The sequence below is a fragment of the Phaenicophaeus curvirostris genome, chromosome 9 (assembly GCF_032191515.1).
Source record: "Phaenicophaeus curvirostris isolate KB17595 chromosome 9, BPBGC_Pcur_1.0, whole genome shotgun sequence".
Taxonomy (NCBI): domain Eukaryota; kingdom Metazoa; phylum Chordata; class Aves; order Cuculiformes; family Cuculidae; genus Phaenicophaeus; species Phaenicophaeus curvirostris.
In genome coordinates this window covers 24197577-24215429 of record NC_091400.1, presented here as the reverse complement: position 1 = coordinate 24215429, position 17853 = coordinate 24197577, and the positions used below count along the sequence as shown (strand labels likewise).

General features: G+C 38.6%; 1 protein-coding gene across 3 annotated transcripts in view; it reads left to right on the top strand.

Annotated features, from left to right (window-relative positions):
- RASGEF1A (RasGEF domain family member 1A) overlaps nucleotides 1-17853 on the top strand; it is a 165697-nt gene that overhangs the window by 101335 nt on the left and 46509 nt on the right. Inside the window, exon 2 of one of the 3 annotated variants that reach the window (XM_069864388.1) lies at nucleotides 8628-8742. The exons of 1 other annotated variant lie outside the window; for it this stretch is intronic. In XM_069864388.1, coding sequence (XP_069720489.1) covers nucleotides 8701-8742 — 42 coding nt within the window. In that variant the 5' untranslated portion in view covers nucleotides 8628-8700. Of the gene's footprint in view, nucleotides 1-8627; nucleotides 8743-10617; nucleotides 10755-17853 lie in introns of those variants that run through there. One more of the 3 variants, XM_069864390.1, reaches the window with a different exon arrangement.

Genomic DNA, 17853 nt, shown 5'->3' with positions numbered 1-17853 from the left:
GGGCTGTAAGGTCCCTTCCAACCCAAATCATTCTATGATTCTGTGAAGATATTACCTTGCACAGTGAGAAAACCCAAAGCTAAGAACTGCTAACAGGTGCTGGTGACTGATGTACAAAGTAATTGCTACAACAGAGCTGGGAGTTGGAAGTACAGATCTTAATAATAAGTTTTCAGCACTCACTAGTGATTCCCCACTCCGCTCCGCCCCCCACATCTCTATGCCTATGACTTTCTCATTTCTGTAATCATGAAATGTGTCTTTCTTGGTCAGGTTTTCCTCATCACACTAAGTGTGCAGGGCTAATTAGAAGGTTTTCCAAGAAACAGAAATATATGCTGACAGTTCTTCAAACTGTAAACCAGAATGGAGACATTTCTGTTGTGAGAAAGTCTCAACAGCCAGCAGCATCAAATCGTATGCTGCTGTCACCCACTGCTTATGAGAAAAGAAGGGTAGAAAGATACAGAATTGGCTAACGGAAAGGCACCTGTTTCTTTGGGTTTTTTGAAGGTAACTTTTCTAAATGATTCCTCAGATTTTGACAATTAAATCCCTAAGTTGCTCCTAGTAGCCCATGATGGTTTCCATTATACTTCTAAACATGAGAAAAAAAATTCACTAAACTAATTTAAAGGCAGTTGGTTTAAACAGAAGACATTGTCTGATAAGCAGGAATCAGTAATTTCTCAATACCCTGAATTGGCTACACATTATCAGTGACACAAGACAATGTGACGTAGTCTGCATGAACTGTGCATCAGCACTGCATTGGTTTCCAATGCTTTCCCCATGCTTTTATCCAGGCTCATGAAGAGCGTAATATGGTTGGACACAATTTCTCATTCTCTCTGGTTTTTCACCCTATATGATGTTTCACTCCCACAGCGTGAAAAGCCTATCACTCTCTCTCTCTGAAACACATAAATAGATAGAGAAAAGCACCACAATACAGTGTGGGATACAAAACAGTCTGAAGAAGTTGCAGCCTAAGCTCTAGCAAAGAAAACTCCACCCAGAAACAGAAACTACAAAAAGCAGGGGATGCTTCTAATAAATTGCATGACAAAGGAATGCCAAAACACATACGCATGCAAAATATGCTCAAGCAAATGCTCAAAAAGGGAAGGATATGACCAACAAAATGAAACCCCTCATATTTTGAAGCCAAATACTTTATATTTTCTTTCACCTCCTTTATCTTAATATATGAGAATCCCATTTTTTCTCCTGTACCTTACCCACAGCCATAAGGCTCCACCAGCTGAGGCTTTCCTAGTACATTTTCTAGAGTGCTGTGGAACAATAACCAAATTGTGGCTTTTTTGGTCACACTTGTCACAGCAAGATTTATTTATTCATTCAAGTCAATCTTCCACAGAGCAGCCTTTTGCATCTACCAGGAAAACAACTTGTCCCTGAGAAAAACAACAACATCGTGATTCATGCTAGAAGCAGAGTTCACTGTCTGCTGGCCCTCAGCCCAGATCCTGAAGCGTCCACGCTTATTTTGTAAGCCTGCCTTACCAATTTTATTAGCAGAGAATTTAAAACTCTCAGTGTATGCCTGGCTTTTCACGACTATGCAATGTGTGCAAAGTCCAAGATTTTCTTCACTTCTTTCTCACTTCAATCCAATGAAAACGCATCCTGGCTACAACAGCAGTCCCCTTTCTTTCAATAAGTATTCTGGCACTCTCTTCCATATTGCCTTTTTCTTGGAACAACGCCTGTTTTCCAACCTGTTCACCTTCTTCCATATTATCACTTTTGAACACCTTTTATAACAATTCTCATAGTGTCACTGTATGAACCGTATTGAGATCAAAGAATCTGGAGTTGCTTGTAAACAAGAAAAATTCTGAAGATTTACGTGAGAAATTGTTTGGTGCTTTCCAGGCTGGAATTTTTTTCACTTGAGCTGCTAGGTTTTTCCTTTCAGAAATGAGAATACTTTGTCCACAGCTTCTGCTTTGGTCACATGTGGTGACCGCCTGAGGTCTCACTCTCTTTGGAGGATCCTCATTCTATTCTGGGACATGCAGTGGGGGACATCAGAAAACACAAGACCATAGAAACAGAAAAACAGCTGACAGCATCAGTTCATACACTGATCGCTCTCTTTGAACAGCCAAGATACAGAGAATTATCTGACCATAAATAAAGCAAAACACAACCTCCGCAATAAGGCAAAACAAGAAAAACACTACATTTTAACTCAACTCTTCAACCAGAGAGTATTTAGTAAAAGACAAAGGATGGTTCAGCACCAATGCCAATAGAAAGAGATTCACCAGTGATGACACTTGTTTTTAGAGGAAACTAATATTCCGGCATGATTTGAGTATAAATATTTTTGCTAAAAAAGATGATAAAAAAATGGAGATAATGTGCAGGAATAGAGATGGACCACAGAAAATTTGGCTCAAAACTTGCAAACACTGAGCTTGTGCCAAGCAATCCGCTTCACCAAGTAAATCCCTAGTAAATAGCCTATTTCCTGAAAAGTGTACAGCAATTCTACAGCTAGACGTTTACCTCTTGACTTGCAAATAGAAATCCTTTTAAACAAAAAAAAGCAATGGACTCGATACAAGTAATTTGAGCCTTGTACTCAGCATCAAAAAGAGTCCTGCATAATGGAACAGCAAGGCATAGCACAGCCTTGCCAATTAGTTGCCCACTTCCAGTTTTAAGTACTGGAAAAAAAAACAGATGAAGATGGAACTTGAATTAAGAAATGGAAAAATGCATATTCCATCTTCCATTTCTCTAAGAACGCTTCAGAAAAGTGTCAGTGCTGATAGAGCCACAGAAATATAAAAGCAAAGAGAAGGAAGCAGGCACAGCTCTCAAAGGAACCTAAAGCAGAACCAGAAAACTGACTTGATCTCAACTTCAGGCATACCCAAGATGACATTGTTTTAAATAGATTTATAGTACGAGTATATAGCTAAATATCAGCATGGAAATATACCTCACTGTAAGTTCTATCATAATTATGGGTGGCAAATCATTGCATTTCTTTGTGAAGGATCAACATGCTGCTATGATGTGTTACAGCACCTGGAGAAGGGGAGATTACAGTCTTCGCAGTACTGGCAATATGGGCAAAACTCTGCCATGGGCAGCACACAGCTGTTCCTTATTCAGGTGGAGTTTGTCACCCTGAAAACTCCCCACAAATTGCATCTGCCCAGCTAATATTTATAGCATGGCAGTGCTTGGCTCATCCCTGATGGGCCCTGGCCGAGATGGCACCATGGAGGTTGTGGCCTAAGGTCCACATCTTTGTTTTCCATTATGTCACTCTGAGAGGTAGCAAAGCCATTTAATGCCACATACATCAGCATGACAAGAATGTCAATAACAAATTGCAGAAAAAGCTATGGGGATTTCTTACACTACAGTGTCTTTGCTTAACAACAAAAGAAAACTGCTGACAGTGAAACCAGGATCGGAGAAAATATTTTCTTTCAGTTTCTCTCTCTCCATGCTCTTTAAAAACTGAGTATGTAACTGAAAAGGTGTCAGAGGGAAGAACAAGGGTTGGGAGCCTAACAGGAGCTTTTTGCATGAAATGAGATAGATAAAGCCTGAGGTTAAAATACAACATCCCAAGTGTCACTTTCCATAGCACAAACAAAAGAAGTGGGACAACTCTCTACTTGCATAGAAAATAACTGTTAAAGGGAGTAATGTTACCAGAATGGTGTTAAAGCAGCCTAAATGTTGCAATTAGCTCTACAGACCTAAGTCAGTCTCTGGTGTAAAGCCTTTGCTCAATATTGGGCTAACACTGCTGTGCTACTTCCACATGTAAGCAAGCGCTTCCAACAGCATTGATCTGCACCGCAGGCAGGCAGCGACTCAAAGAGGCACAGCCTGGGGTATCGGCATGATTCTTAGTTGTGCAGTGGAGATGTGCTTGTAGAAACCTGTAAGGAATTATGAATTTTCACTTCCTTTGCTAGCCATTAATTATAAGATGTGTACCAGGGATAGCTATAGGGAAATTTATCCCCATTTCAAAAGAAAAATTTAAGACCTCATCAGTGAATTTATATGTTTTCCTGATGTATTCCCAGGTGTACCCGTGTTTCCAAAGTTTAACAGACAAATATAATCAAATCTAGTTTCCATCCTGTCCTGATGATTATCAGAGAAAAAGAAGAGCTTTTCTTTCAAATAAGGAAGCTGGTTTTAAGTGCAAAGCTTCTCTTTCTCACCAATAGTCTCTTAAACAAGTTGTACTGGGCAATCAAAGACAATCTTCAGGAAGCCACAAATCAGACATCATACAATGATAGTCTGGGTTTTTTTTTTTTACTGTGCTTCCTCTTTCCTACTTCAAATGAAATTGAAAGGGACAAGTTTTATTCGCCATATACCAGAAAGAGTTTAGAGAACTATTTCCTCAAAACCTTCACTACTCAACAAATGATTTAAAATAAAAAAAAAAATAAAATTCCTACATGTTGAAAAAACATGACTATTCTCTTTCACTTTTATTATACCTATTCCAAGTTTACATTCCAAATAAAAGTTTCAACATCAAAAATTTCTTAGATTCTGCAATCTTTGCAAATGCCTTCCTAGACTAATAGGATAATGGATTAATAACTACATTTTCCAGGCCAAGTTGCTGCCCATCCTCTATCAGAACACAGTCCCTGACATTTCCTCACTCATAACAGGCAAAAAGCAATGAAAACCTAGTTACAATTTTCTGTCCTAGGTCATTATTTCTTCAAAGCAGTTTCTACTGGTAGAGTCATGTGTAATAACCTAGTTGAAGTTCTCCCTGACCATGGCAGGGGGGTTGAAACTGGATGATCTTTAAGGTCCCCTCCAATCCAAACCATTCTATGCCTTTAAAAGTCACTGCAGCAGAGTCTCTGGTGTCTTGGGAATATCACAGGTGCAGCAGGGTGATAGATAAGTCTGATTTCTCTATCAGCATCACAGTGCTGTCACCGCTGAAGTTACTTGTCTGTGGCCTGGGAGTAAAACACTGCAAGAAGCCCCGAGAGGCAGCCAGATGAAAAGGTCTCAGTGCTATTCCCCATCTCTCAGATGCCAGTCAACCCCCTGGACTTTGAAGAACCCATGCTGTGACAACTTCCCAACAGACCTATCTTTTGCTATGAAACTGCTCATGGTCCTCAACTAATTGGAAATAAAAAGCTCTTAAACTCTCTGGATTTCCCATCCTCCTTAAGTTTCATTTTGCAAACAGTAGAATCAAAGGCACTGAACAATGACAATTACAAACCACTATCAAGCACGAGGAGAAACCGAGATAATTTTCAGCATCATAATGAAATGTGCTATGCAGGTACCAAAGAATAAAATGAAATCCATATTCATATCTTGCAGCAGCCTTGGCATTGCTTAGAAATAATAAACCATCAAAACTAAAGTGCAGCAGTAACAGTCAGAAATGGACTCCGTTACAAAACACTTAGAGTCAATCTTCACATATCAAAAATGGAGAGGAAAAAAACAAAAGTCAGTGACTTCCAATAACAAAAGAAGACTAAGTCTGAGTTCAAATTAGAAATATTAATCACAATGTACCAACATCAAGCACATATTTAGCTCAACAGCATCCTTACAGCTTTTTTGGGAGGTATAGTACTTCCAGTTTTAAGCTGGCAGCATACATGGGTGTTTTTACAAATAGGAAAAATCACAATGGTTTACATTCAATAATAGCTAGCACATACACCTTTAAAAACTGTATTTGGGCCATTAATATTATCATAATATCTCAATATGAAAGATGCAACAGAAGAGACATAGCTACTGCATTGTCCAATACCAACTATATATTCTCTAATACCAAGTATGCAAAAATTTGGGATTTTGTTAGCTGTCTTGGTGTTTTCTTCCCAACTCCTGTATTCAAGTAACTGAGTGAACAGTGAAAAAAACCTATGAGAACTTTTTACGCCCACAGGAGTTTCCCACTTCTCTAAAAATAAACATACAGTTATGTTTTAACACTTGCTGTAGGTTCCACTACATAAAATTTTGAGGGGGATGGGAACTTCCACTTTACACACATTGCAGTGCCTGTGCTAGCAGGAAGCTGCTCTCTCTATAAAAAGGGACGCCAACTGCCCGCAGCTTTTTGAAGTCACAGCCTAGTCTAACCCCATATGGGCACACCCATCTTCCGCTAAAGCCAAGACCATTCATTCTTTTCAAGCATGATACATGGCTGAGAGAAACAGAAAAAGAAATGAGAGAGTAAGTGTTGATTGCACCCATGCATAGGCCTAATTCACAATGCAGCAACTAGAAAAGGTCACATCTTGTTAACACTGAAGGTCAAGACAACTTTGCCTGGTAACTGCATGTGGAAAATGCTTAGATTATGGCATTAAGAGGCTTTCTTTGATTCTTAGAAAAGGCACAAAAATAGTGGTGAACCACTGAAACAGGCTGCCCAGGGGAAGTGGTAGAGTCACCATCCCTGGAGGTGTTCAAAAAGCATGCAGACGTGGCACTTTGGGACACAGTTTCGTAGGCACAGTGGTGTTGGTCTAGCAGTTGGACCTAATGATCTTGGAGGTCTTTTTCAACCTCAACAATTCTGTGATTCTGAGATGTCCCACTCTAAATGAATTTTTCATCATCGCAAGTAGAGAGGAAAAGTAAAAGGAGATGCCCTGCAATGGGAAGTCAGTACCTTTGGTATTAGGGCACTTCAAGCTTTACTAAAAAGAGAAATCTTTATGAGGAAGCTGCGTAACATAGCTGGCAACCATGTCTACTAATAACACAATCTAAATACAAGTGTGTGCTCCTACTACAATAAGGTCTGATGGCATCTGCAACAGAGCTTGGAAGGCCTGCCAAAAAGGTCTTTGAATTATTTATACATAAGTCATCTTCACCCTCAAAGTCACTGGAAAAGCTCTCCTGAATATGGAACATATTAATTGATTCAAAACAAACAAACAAATATTGTTACTTCAGTTCCAGGCAAAACCTGCAGCTAGTAGCATGGAAGTGAAATAGCATTTCTTCATTGACATTACTAACACAGAAAAACTTTCTATCACATAAAAGTAACAGAACGATGTACACCCAACTCAAAATTGTGTTTCTCATGTTTCTTGCTTGCTTCCTGTGTTTCATTTTGTTTGTATAAAGAAAATCAAGGAAATCAGGTTTTGATTTGAAAATGGTTACTTCAATTTTAAATAATCCATAGACTAACTGCGACCACAGGACCCCTATAAGCTTTCTAAGTGTTGGATTAAACTGAGAAATTGATCAAGCACTAACTGAAAAAAAATCATTAATAACATTAAAGACTTAGAAAAATTCAGTTTGGAAGGTGCAAGTATATGAACATTTAGTCCTTCTTATGGCCTTGAAGTCATTATCACTCTCATATTGACTGTTAACCTACTTGGAGTAAAACACTAAAGTATTTGTACATTTTAACTCATATCATTTTTTGTGCAAATAAGTTTTGGGTTTTAGTCTGATTTTCAAGGGGAATTATTCACAGAAACACAAAAGGGGTAAAACGAGTCCTGTGTGCTTATTCCACCTGTCTGTCAAAGCTCCCTCAACATTTAATTTCAGTGAGTTATACAAATTTGAAAAAGGTAGAAGTCTCAGTACTAAAGAAACACCCATTCAGAGAACAACTCGGGTTAGTGCCATCACTGAAGGAAAACAGTTTCAGCTGTAACAGATCCGTGTGGCTGGTGCCAGCCAGCACACTTAGACTTCTATTTTAATTTCACATTTAGGTGAAATGAAAAACCCTATGAACACCTGTACCCAACCAAGTGGTATTAAGCACACAAAAAAGTTCAGCTTAGTAATGCAGCAACACTGAAGTTCCCGTAGAAAAATGAAAATTAAATTAAAAAGCCCCAGTACTACTAAAAACCTGTATGAGATCATTTTGAAGGTGGTCTGTGATTAATTATTTTTGTGTTTATCATAACCACAAAGTGTCTGGAAATAGATCAAACTTGGATTCTCTTCAGTCCACATTTATCTTAAGTATCAACAGAATGGTTGCCAGTTTTTCTATATCCTTTATTTCTATGTCACATTTGAGACACTTTAGTAGATATTAAAAATACATAGATAATGATTTATCCATCATTCTGATGAGACGTGATTGTGCTGTCACTTTCCTTTATGCTGCCATAGTTCTTCTCAAGAACAAAAGATTATTTATTGTTCTTCTATCACCATAATTACACTGAGGAATAAAATTATAAACTACAAGGCTTTTGTTAAATAGTTTTCGGCATGCAGTTCAATAAGCATTCAATTTCACAATATAAATACTATTGACATTTTACTAGATATTGCTTCATAATGACTGTAACAAAACTGCTGTCACTGGGATTTGGGGTCAGGGGTTTAACCTTTCCAGCTCCTTTCCTATTGCCCTTCTTTTGACACCTATTACTTAAAATTTTGCATTTCCCCCCGTTTTTTGTGAATAATTTGTGCTTTTTCCTCCTCCTTATGACTCTCCCCCCTCTAAAACTACGCATGTCAAATTTTCTTCTGATACTGCAATGCATTTTCAGTGGAAAATAACTGTGTTCCGACTAGTAATCCATTGCACCCCTTGTTTTAAGGGGAAGGAGACAAGACACATGAAAAAAATCATAGAGTGAAATAGCTGGGAGTCCACCCACTGGGAAAGGCTGGATGGCAGAACCACTGTGCAATGCTGCTGTAAAGAAATGCAAAGTAAGTATGATTTCACCTTTTATGATTCTTATGCAACAGTTTCTTTTTCATTTGAAAGCACCGGTGTAGGATAATTTGTAGTTAGAGATTTATATTGTTCAGAAATCACACCGGGCTGCCTTACACTTGAATTAAAATTAGTTTAGACACTAGAAGGCTCTGCAAGCAGGTACAGAAAAAAGGATCTATGGAACTATTTGAAGCCCAAATGTGCACTAGGAAACAAAGGCAAAGACACTGAACGGTGGCAATAGTTCATTGTAAAATTCACAGAATCTTAGAATGATTTGGGCTGGAAGGAACCTTAAACATCATACAGTTCCAACTCCCCTGCCATGGGCAGGGACACCTCCCACTGGATCAGGTTGCTCCAAACCCCATGCAGCCTGGCCTTGAACACCTCCAGGGATGGGGCATCCACTTCTCTAGGCAACCTGTGCCAGTGCCTTTCCACCCTCACAGGAAAACATTTCTTTCCAATATCTCATCTCAATCTCCCCTCTTTCAACTTAAAACAATTCCCCCCTCCAGCCTATCCCTGCACTCCCTGATAAAAAGCTCCTGCCCAGCTTTCAAAACGCCTTACTCTTCCCAAACACCACCCTTTCTTTCCACCACTTCAGACAAAACTCTAATTAGACTCATTACATGCTCCTCAGCCATCCACTTCTCCAGCATTCACTTCTTCTCAGATCTCATCTAAACACACACATCAGTTGTAAAGTCAAATCTTTCTTACCCTTTACTGTTGTTCATCTCAAATACCACATCCCATGAAGGATTAAATTAAACGTGTTCTACTAACCTCTTCCAAATACATTCTACTAGCATAGGATCACATCCCTTTCTTGTTACCACCTTCTAAACTATTCCCTCTTATTTCCTCTATGGAAATGCCAATTCCATTTCCATAAATGTCTGTCATCGTCTTTATCCTTTCTTCCTCATTTCCTTTGCCAATTGCCCAGTTTCCCTAGTCTCCTTATTTCTACTTCCTTATTTAAATTTCTACACCTTCATAAAAAACCCAAAAAACACAAAATGCCTCACCACCGACATGCTGTCTCCATTAACCACAAACTGACATTATCAAATGCCTTTTGCTATATCCTGTTTTGCCTCTGCTTGGAAGATTTCACACTGTAGACATTTGTGGAATAGAGAGTATTCCCTCTGGCTTAATATTTTACTGATCAAGAAACTAATTCAGATTTTCAACTAGAATGCATCTAGTGTTTTTTTCTGAGCTTGACTGAGCTTCTGAAGGATATTTGGTATACTGTGGACATTAGTGTGCCAAAAAATCTCGTACAAAGAAGGGCCAAATCAAAAATTATTTTAAAAAAAAAAAAATAAAGAGTTAACAGGTTTAATTCCAGAGTGTTTTTTCCTGGCTGTCAGGTTTCCATAGAAAACATTACAAACAATTTCCAGATAGCTCTGTAGGAACTTTGTATTTTCAAAAAAAAAGAAGATAATCTGACTAAGATATTTTAGAGACACTGCTCTAAAAATCATAACAAACCAGAACCAGAATCTGAGACATATTAGCAGCAGTGATAGAAGAAAGCAGCCAGTTAGAAACGCCTTCCCGAAACCAGCTCTATTTCCTTCACAACATCTGTATGTTGGTCTTAACTGGCATTTCAATTCCTATAACTCTATATGTAGAGAAACTAGCAAAACAGCCTTGATTTGGCTATAGCTCAAGAGGAACAGGAGTGGAAGTTCCCAGTCACTACCCAACAGCCCAGCATGTGACACCTACGTAGCGGAAGGCTGAGACTCAGAATTTCCTCTCGTGGGCTAACGTCCATGGCACTTTCAGTTTTTCTGGGGTATAAATGTAATGGAAAACACGGGGCTCCCCACAGTCCCCAGCACACTCTGCCTGAACACAGATGTGAAAGAGCGGTGAAGAGCTCTTGGCTTCTGTGGCAGCATAAAGTGGGGACAAACTCTGGTGCATGCGGGTGCCCCGGCTGTGAGAAGACATGGTTCTTGAGACCCTGGTAAGTCTGGCACAGCGCTCTGCTCCATACTATCTGTTCCCATGGGCTGGTGGTGTTTTAGGAGGCATATACGTCTCTGGGCAACCCACAGAGAGAACACATCTGTGCTGGGCATTGCCACTGCAGAGTTCAGCCACTGAGAAACATGTAGCCATTCATGATTTAGTCAGGCTAATTTAATTCTACACTATAGAGAGAGCACACTTAAAATTGTGTTGCAGTTTATAAATTCACTGGTTATACTGTGTATAATGTCATGCTTAGATCGTATTTAATGAATTGATACCATCCATAAGGAAGGTTGCGTCGTGGTAGCTTTACACACTGTCACAGAGAAACGGAAACAGAGGTTGATATTTCATGTTATGGTGGTACTTGATATTTTTTTCCCCCCTCCTCTCGAGTGGAATACTACAAAAGACAGAAACATCAATTTGAATGAATATTCACCAAGTGAGATGGCTTCAGTATTGTGCAGGCAGGTTTAAAGTGATACAATACACTGTGATTCTGTGTTTAGGGCTTCTAAGTTGAGCTTTCCAGAGATATTTGAATGTACCTTTTGGGGTCAGCCCATCCCAAACACAGGTGGTGCTTTCCAGAACATGGATAATCAAGTATGAGATACCTGAGTCAAAGATAGGTATTTAGTCTCAAACATTTCATTCTCAGCCCACTTTTTTCCAAGTTAATTAATTAAGTAAAGATCAACAACACTGGTACTTCAACAGTAATGGGGCATTTTAATTGCAATAAATACACCTTCTGTTAGCTTAAACAGAGTATTGTCTGTAAGATCAAAAAAATACTAGGTTTTGATATATTAGGAACAAAACCAAGTAGAAAGTGAAAGCTCCTATTTTCAGACACATGGGATTTACCATCTCCAGAAAAAGTGGTTCGGGGTGCTTTCTGTATTACTTCTGCTAGATCAAAATGCTATCCTGGCACTTTACAGGGAACTGAATGCTTCTGCTGCAGCAAATAAGATCCAATCCTGCATCCAGTACCTCAGTCTGGTGGATTTAAGCTTTAAGTGGATTGGTAGGGACCTGATGCACATAAGCTGTGCAATCCCTTGGGGAATGATTTTCAAATTAACTAATAAGATATTGCACTGCTTACATCTTATTATAAAGAAACAGCGAGCAGCAATAACACATGGCTACTATGCCTGGGATTTAAAAGTTGGTTTTAGCTGTCTTGTCCATAATTCTTAGTGCATTGGTTATGTAAAGGAGGCTGTGAGAGAAGGGCTTAGTTTCACATTAAGGAAAAGTAAAAGGCTCTACAGAATGTAATTGCAGGATTAGTAAAAAGTATAAGGCAGCTTTGCTCCTCTATTTATATATCAAGGCAATTTATGGAAATCCTCATATAGAAAACACCAATAATTGAAAATGAGAGTAAGAAAAACCTCAGTCTTAAAGGACAAGCAGCATCATTTTTCATGTTAAATATTATGAGCAGAGCAGAAATTGGTACGTTTTCACAAGATGCTTTAAAGGTTCTCTCCTCAAGGAAAAAGACTAAGATACGAGACCTTCTTGACCAGCATTGATAGTTATGATAGTAATATGTCCGCAAGGTTTCCAGATATCCAAATGGTAGTCTACATGTTCACAGGATTTCTACACATGAGAATATTTTAAAAGTAATTACCATCATTCTGAGGTGGAAAGTTAAGGGTAAAGGAACAGAGCAAGAAAATGCCTTGAGAATAACATGGTAGAGGTAGTATGATGAGGTGGTATGATGCGTAAATGAGCAGTGTGTGGACAACACTTAAGAACAGAGAAATTATAAAAATAAAAGATGAGATGAGTCAAAACGTGGAGGGTCTTGGTGACCTATAGCTGGGAATAGAAACTAGAATGATGAGAATCAAGGACAGAAACTGTCAAGCTTAGTAATAATATATGCAATCCTGGGCACAGAAAATGAGGTTATCGTAAAAAAAATCTTTAGCAAAGCTGCCACCTAAAAACTAGAATGGCACAAACTTTGAGATTGCGCACCAGACTGCATCGGGGAGAACTACCAAGGTAGCAGCTATATTTAGGCTAAAGAAGTATTAAGGGAGCAAATTACAGGATGAAAGAAGTAATGATCAATGACTTCAGTCTCAGTAATATTACATACTGGTGGAACAAGTGATCTAGTTGTATGTGATTACAAAACTGAGCAAGTCAAAGTAAAATATAAAAATGTTACAAAGGACTGAAGTGAAACTGCTTTGCTTGGACTACTGCTCTCCAATTTGTGAAACCAATTTCAGAACAGTCCCATTGAAACAGAAAAAGTTACTATCTCTTTCAACACAGGTGAAATGTTAAAGGAGCTAAAAACTTAATAAATGCATAAATAGTTCATTTGAAAATGAAGGTTATTAAAATTATTACTTGCAAATCAAACATCAAGTAAGAACCTCTAGTTTCAACCTTCAGCTGCAATGGTAATGGAGTTAGATTACCCTTTCTCATACAGCCATCCTTGCACAAGCCCTTGCACAAGTTCTCTCCTGTCCTAAGGAGACACAGATCAACCTTGCTGTCACATCCCATTAGGAGCAGCGCTGAGAAAATGTACAGGGATTCCAAGGTGACACAACTTCTTTCATTATGTTTGTCACAATATTGATTAGATTAGGCCTGAAGTCCTTCTTTGGCCTGCTACTGACCCGTCACATCTCCTGGGAAATTCTGCAGAGTGGGAAACAAAATTGAAAATGACTGGAACAATAGAGATATTTCAGACGGTTATAGCTCATGGGACTCACATAGATGTGACAAGTGCTGATTTGTACTAACTATGCATCCTAATCCATTAATCCCAAACCTGACAACTAAATATTACATTATCTCCTTCACAGTAGTTAGCCTTTGGGAGTTTAACAGCATCAGATAGTTTTACTTCTCTCACTGGAGCAAATAACAACATGGTCCAAGTGCTGCCTAACTCATTTCACCCATCAAAAATTTAAATAATAAATAAAGAAAAGTTAGACTTGCTCTCTGCAGAGACTTACATCAATTGCCTTCTGCGGTACATTTACTTTGAGATATTGCAATGCATGCAGCATTGCTGATGGTATTTCAAGTCAGAGAACTGTGCAAATCAGACATATGGTATTAAGCTAATCATAGCAGTTAACAGCTAAAGATCCCTCTACCTGTTCTTATGTCTTCAATAGGCTTTACTTATCAGCATTAAACTCTTCTAATGTAATACAGCCCTTCATTGATGTAGCCTTTGTATGCGACAGATTTGACCGTTCTGAAGGCACAAGGGACTACTCTGAATTGTTGAATATGTTTTTGATTTAGACAGAGTAGAGGCTTTTTTTCTCCTTTTTCAGTATAAGGTCATTTTTTTCCTCTTTCACACATGGGCTTCTCCTAGAAATACCATCAGTAGGCACATCTGAACTGCAAGGAGCCTGAGCAAGAAGTTCAGTAAATGTCACTCCTTTTCTCTATGTCTTTACCTCCCATATACAACACCCACTCCTCTGACAGCACCAAAACTATGGTTTGATATCTTCTGTGTGTTCCCTTCTCCTCCTTATCTTCACAGAGTTTTAGAAAATACGATAGCTAAGCAATCAGCATCCTATAAACAACAAACATTCCTATTTACAGTAGGGAAATTGTAGTACATCTGTCGCGCTCAGCAGAACTACCCAAGACAAAATGTCACGTTATGATAGCCTGGGAACCACAAGCTCTTGTGAAACATTAGCTTCCAGATTTGCTGCTTGTATGCTTCAAAGGATAAAGCAACATGAAGCAGAACAAAAGTTGTGTATTTCATTCCAGTTCAGCACAGCAGACTATTGCATCTAGATCCTGTATTTATTTGATTTCCAATATAGGGGGGACAAAATCTGTGACTTTCTTCTACATAAAATGTTATTACTTGAATGTACCTATGAAAATACACATTCCAGGTTGCTACTTTGATCCTTTTCAAAACCGCTAAACTTTCTTCAAAATTAAGTGCAAGAAATTGTTTCACCCTGTTCTTAAACTGTTTACGCCTTTTTTCACTTAGGAAAAAAAAAAAGCAGAATTTCTCATAATATAATCCTAGCTTTTTTTTAATAGAAAACTTTTGTGTATTGCTGAATGATTTGACAGGGTAATTAATGTTCCGTTGACAAAGGCTTTAAAATTGAAGGAGGAACAGGGAAAGAACAATAACTGATTATGGATTCAGTTTAATTAAACTTGCTTTAAACACGCTTAATTACTCCAAGCTCCAAGAAACTCAAACAAGGTATCTTCATGCAGCATCTTGCCTATAGGTTATTACTGTGAAAACTTCAATTAAGATTCAATAAGAGCTTTTAAACCTAAAACCTCTGGTTTGCATCTTGAGAACATGAAGGAACTGAACTGAGGATTCCCAGGGAAGAGCAAATAATTTTTAATGCTTTAAGGGCTGAAAATCTGGGGGGAAGTTTCAGACAGAATCTGAAGATTTTTCCCTGGAAAGGTACAGGTCACCTCCCAAAGGAAAATACTTAGCATATCCTTTCCTGAAGTGTCAAATAATATTCTCTAATTACTTTAGAGTTACTCATACTGTTAAATCAGAAGTGGTACAACAGCTGTACCCCTCACACATTATAAAATAAGGAAAACCTGAGCACGGCCCAAAAGGAAAGAGTTACCGTTCCTGTCCTGTCTTGTTCTCTTCTCCGTATTAATCTCATCACGCAGCCCTTCTGACTTTTGTAGCATTCTAAATTACATTCCTCTCCTATCACTTGCTGCCTTCATTGTTACCACTGCTGGACTTGGTTACCAGGAACAGGATTTATTCCCATTCCCTACTTCCCTTCAGACTCCATCATCCTTTGGTCTAAACAAAGAGATGTGCTAGACCTGCGCACACAACCCCTTAGAAATATCCAGCTCTGTCCACTGGTAGCTTGTAACCCAGGAAAAAGAAACATTAGTTAAAGGCTGAGAGTTCCTGCAGCGTTTGGATCACAGACCACAACAGAAAAGGACTTGGCATGGCTGGCTTTACCTCATGTTTTCTGACATTTCTTTCCGCTACAATAACAGAAATCTATGACATCCTAACTTAGCTGGCTCTCAGCTGCCCAAGTTTGCTACTTTGCAAACTTCAGGAGACCACAAAAATAGGATAGAGATGCAAAAAAGTAGTGCCATTCTTCAGACAGTGCTCAGCTTACTCATGTAGGGGGTGCTCTCACTGCCCTGGTTACCGTTTCAACCAGAAAATCTAAGATATAAATGTGTGCCCTGACTGCACTCCCTTCTCACCTGCAGAGAAAGAGCTTGCAAGTCAAGTTTGAGGATTACTGTAGAGCACGTAAAAAGAAATGTACAGGAACCCACTTCTTTGAAACTGCTGACATTTTGGAGGATGAAAGAAGTTTGAAATCTCCAGGGCTTCAGCCTCACAGGCAATAAAAAATTCCCTTAAAAAAAAAAAAAAGAGAAAACCTGCCTATCTCTGTATTTAGAAGATCATATATTTTAGTCTCTTGAGGAAGTAAATAGGTTAAGAAACAGACAGTGAAAAATATCAGACAGAAAATAAGTCCAGTTTTCTGATACAAGTTAATTCATTTTTTTAAATGAGAAACTGGCCTTAAAATGAAATAAAAATAATCTGCTAAAGCAATACCAATACAATTTAGCCACCAAAGAATTAGGAAAATATAGGCCAGGAACAGTCTGGCCAAAACTTAATTTTCTTTCAGGAACTGTACAGGTTTATCAGCAGCAATAGGCATCCCGTTACAGTTTTTGCCACCAAGCAATAATGGAAGCTAATATTACTTCTTTATTCTATGCAAATAATAGACCATTCTGTAACAAAGTAACTGAATTCTAAAATTGGTTCTGTGAGCCTCTCCAATACACATGACCATTTTAGCCAATCTGGATTTTTGAGAATAAATTAGAATAGCCAATACCCATATCAAGGGCAGCACTATTTATCTCACAAGCTCCCCACAGAGGTAATGCTGAATAACTTCTGTTGTTAGCTTTGATAATAATTGAAAATAAGAAGAGCAAGTCTGCACTACTTGTAGAGATGGGAAATAGTCAAGTCAGGATCGTAAAGCAGCAGCCGAATGCAGTAAGGCGAGGTGCGGCATGACCAGACCCCAGTCACCTCCGTGTTGTGCCCTTGTCCCTGGGAGCCATGGAGGCTATGGACAATTCAGAGCAACTGTCAGGTTTCTTTGACTTGTGCTATGGGGCATCTATTCAAGTGTATTTCGTGACTACAAAATAGATTGCAGTATTGAATGCTTATAACAAGAAGCTAGCCTGGATACGTTATTTTGTATTACCTCCTGCCACATCTTCTCACCTTGCTTTTGCCACAGAAGCAAAGTTCTGAAAACAGCCTTTGTATACTTAATTGAGAGAAAGAACTGGTAACCCCTTACATTTTTCATTTCTGAAAGTCTTAAGGGAGGAGTGAGGATGCACAGTAAATAAAAAGCTTAAGTTTAAAGAACAGACTGTAAGCAACTAAAGCTTTGTCTTTTGAAAAACAATATAGTGTGCTTAATGGTTTAGGAATTGTATTAAAGTGCAATAGCTTTCCCTGTAGACTGCTGGTACCCAGATTAAAAGAGCCTCTGCTTGGAATGAGAACATGAAATTTGATTTGCTTATTCTAAACAAATAAATAATAATCTCTTAATTTAGACCCATCTCTCTACAAAAGTGGTGTCTTTCCATTTTGATCACATATTAAATAGGGAAAAAGTAAATAAAGAAGTCAGGCAGTCTTTGAATGCAAGAAAAAAAAAGCAAGAACCTGAACAAAGCAATCCTCTCTTGTAATTAATGGAACAAATTGACAGGCATTACATCTGCTCAGCACCTTCCAGTATTGTGACCAAGAACTGCAGTGCAAAAGCTGTGTACACTACTAACAGCTCCTTTCTTAAAGAGTTGTTTGTGCTAAAGGAAACTAAGACTTGTCAGCAGACTGAGTAAAGAAAGATTTAGAGTTTCAATTACTGCAGGGCAAAGATAACATCTCAGAAACTTCCAGGACTGTGAAGTTTGCCCTGACTCCTTGGTATTTTCTCACCATT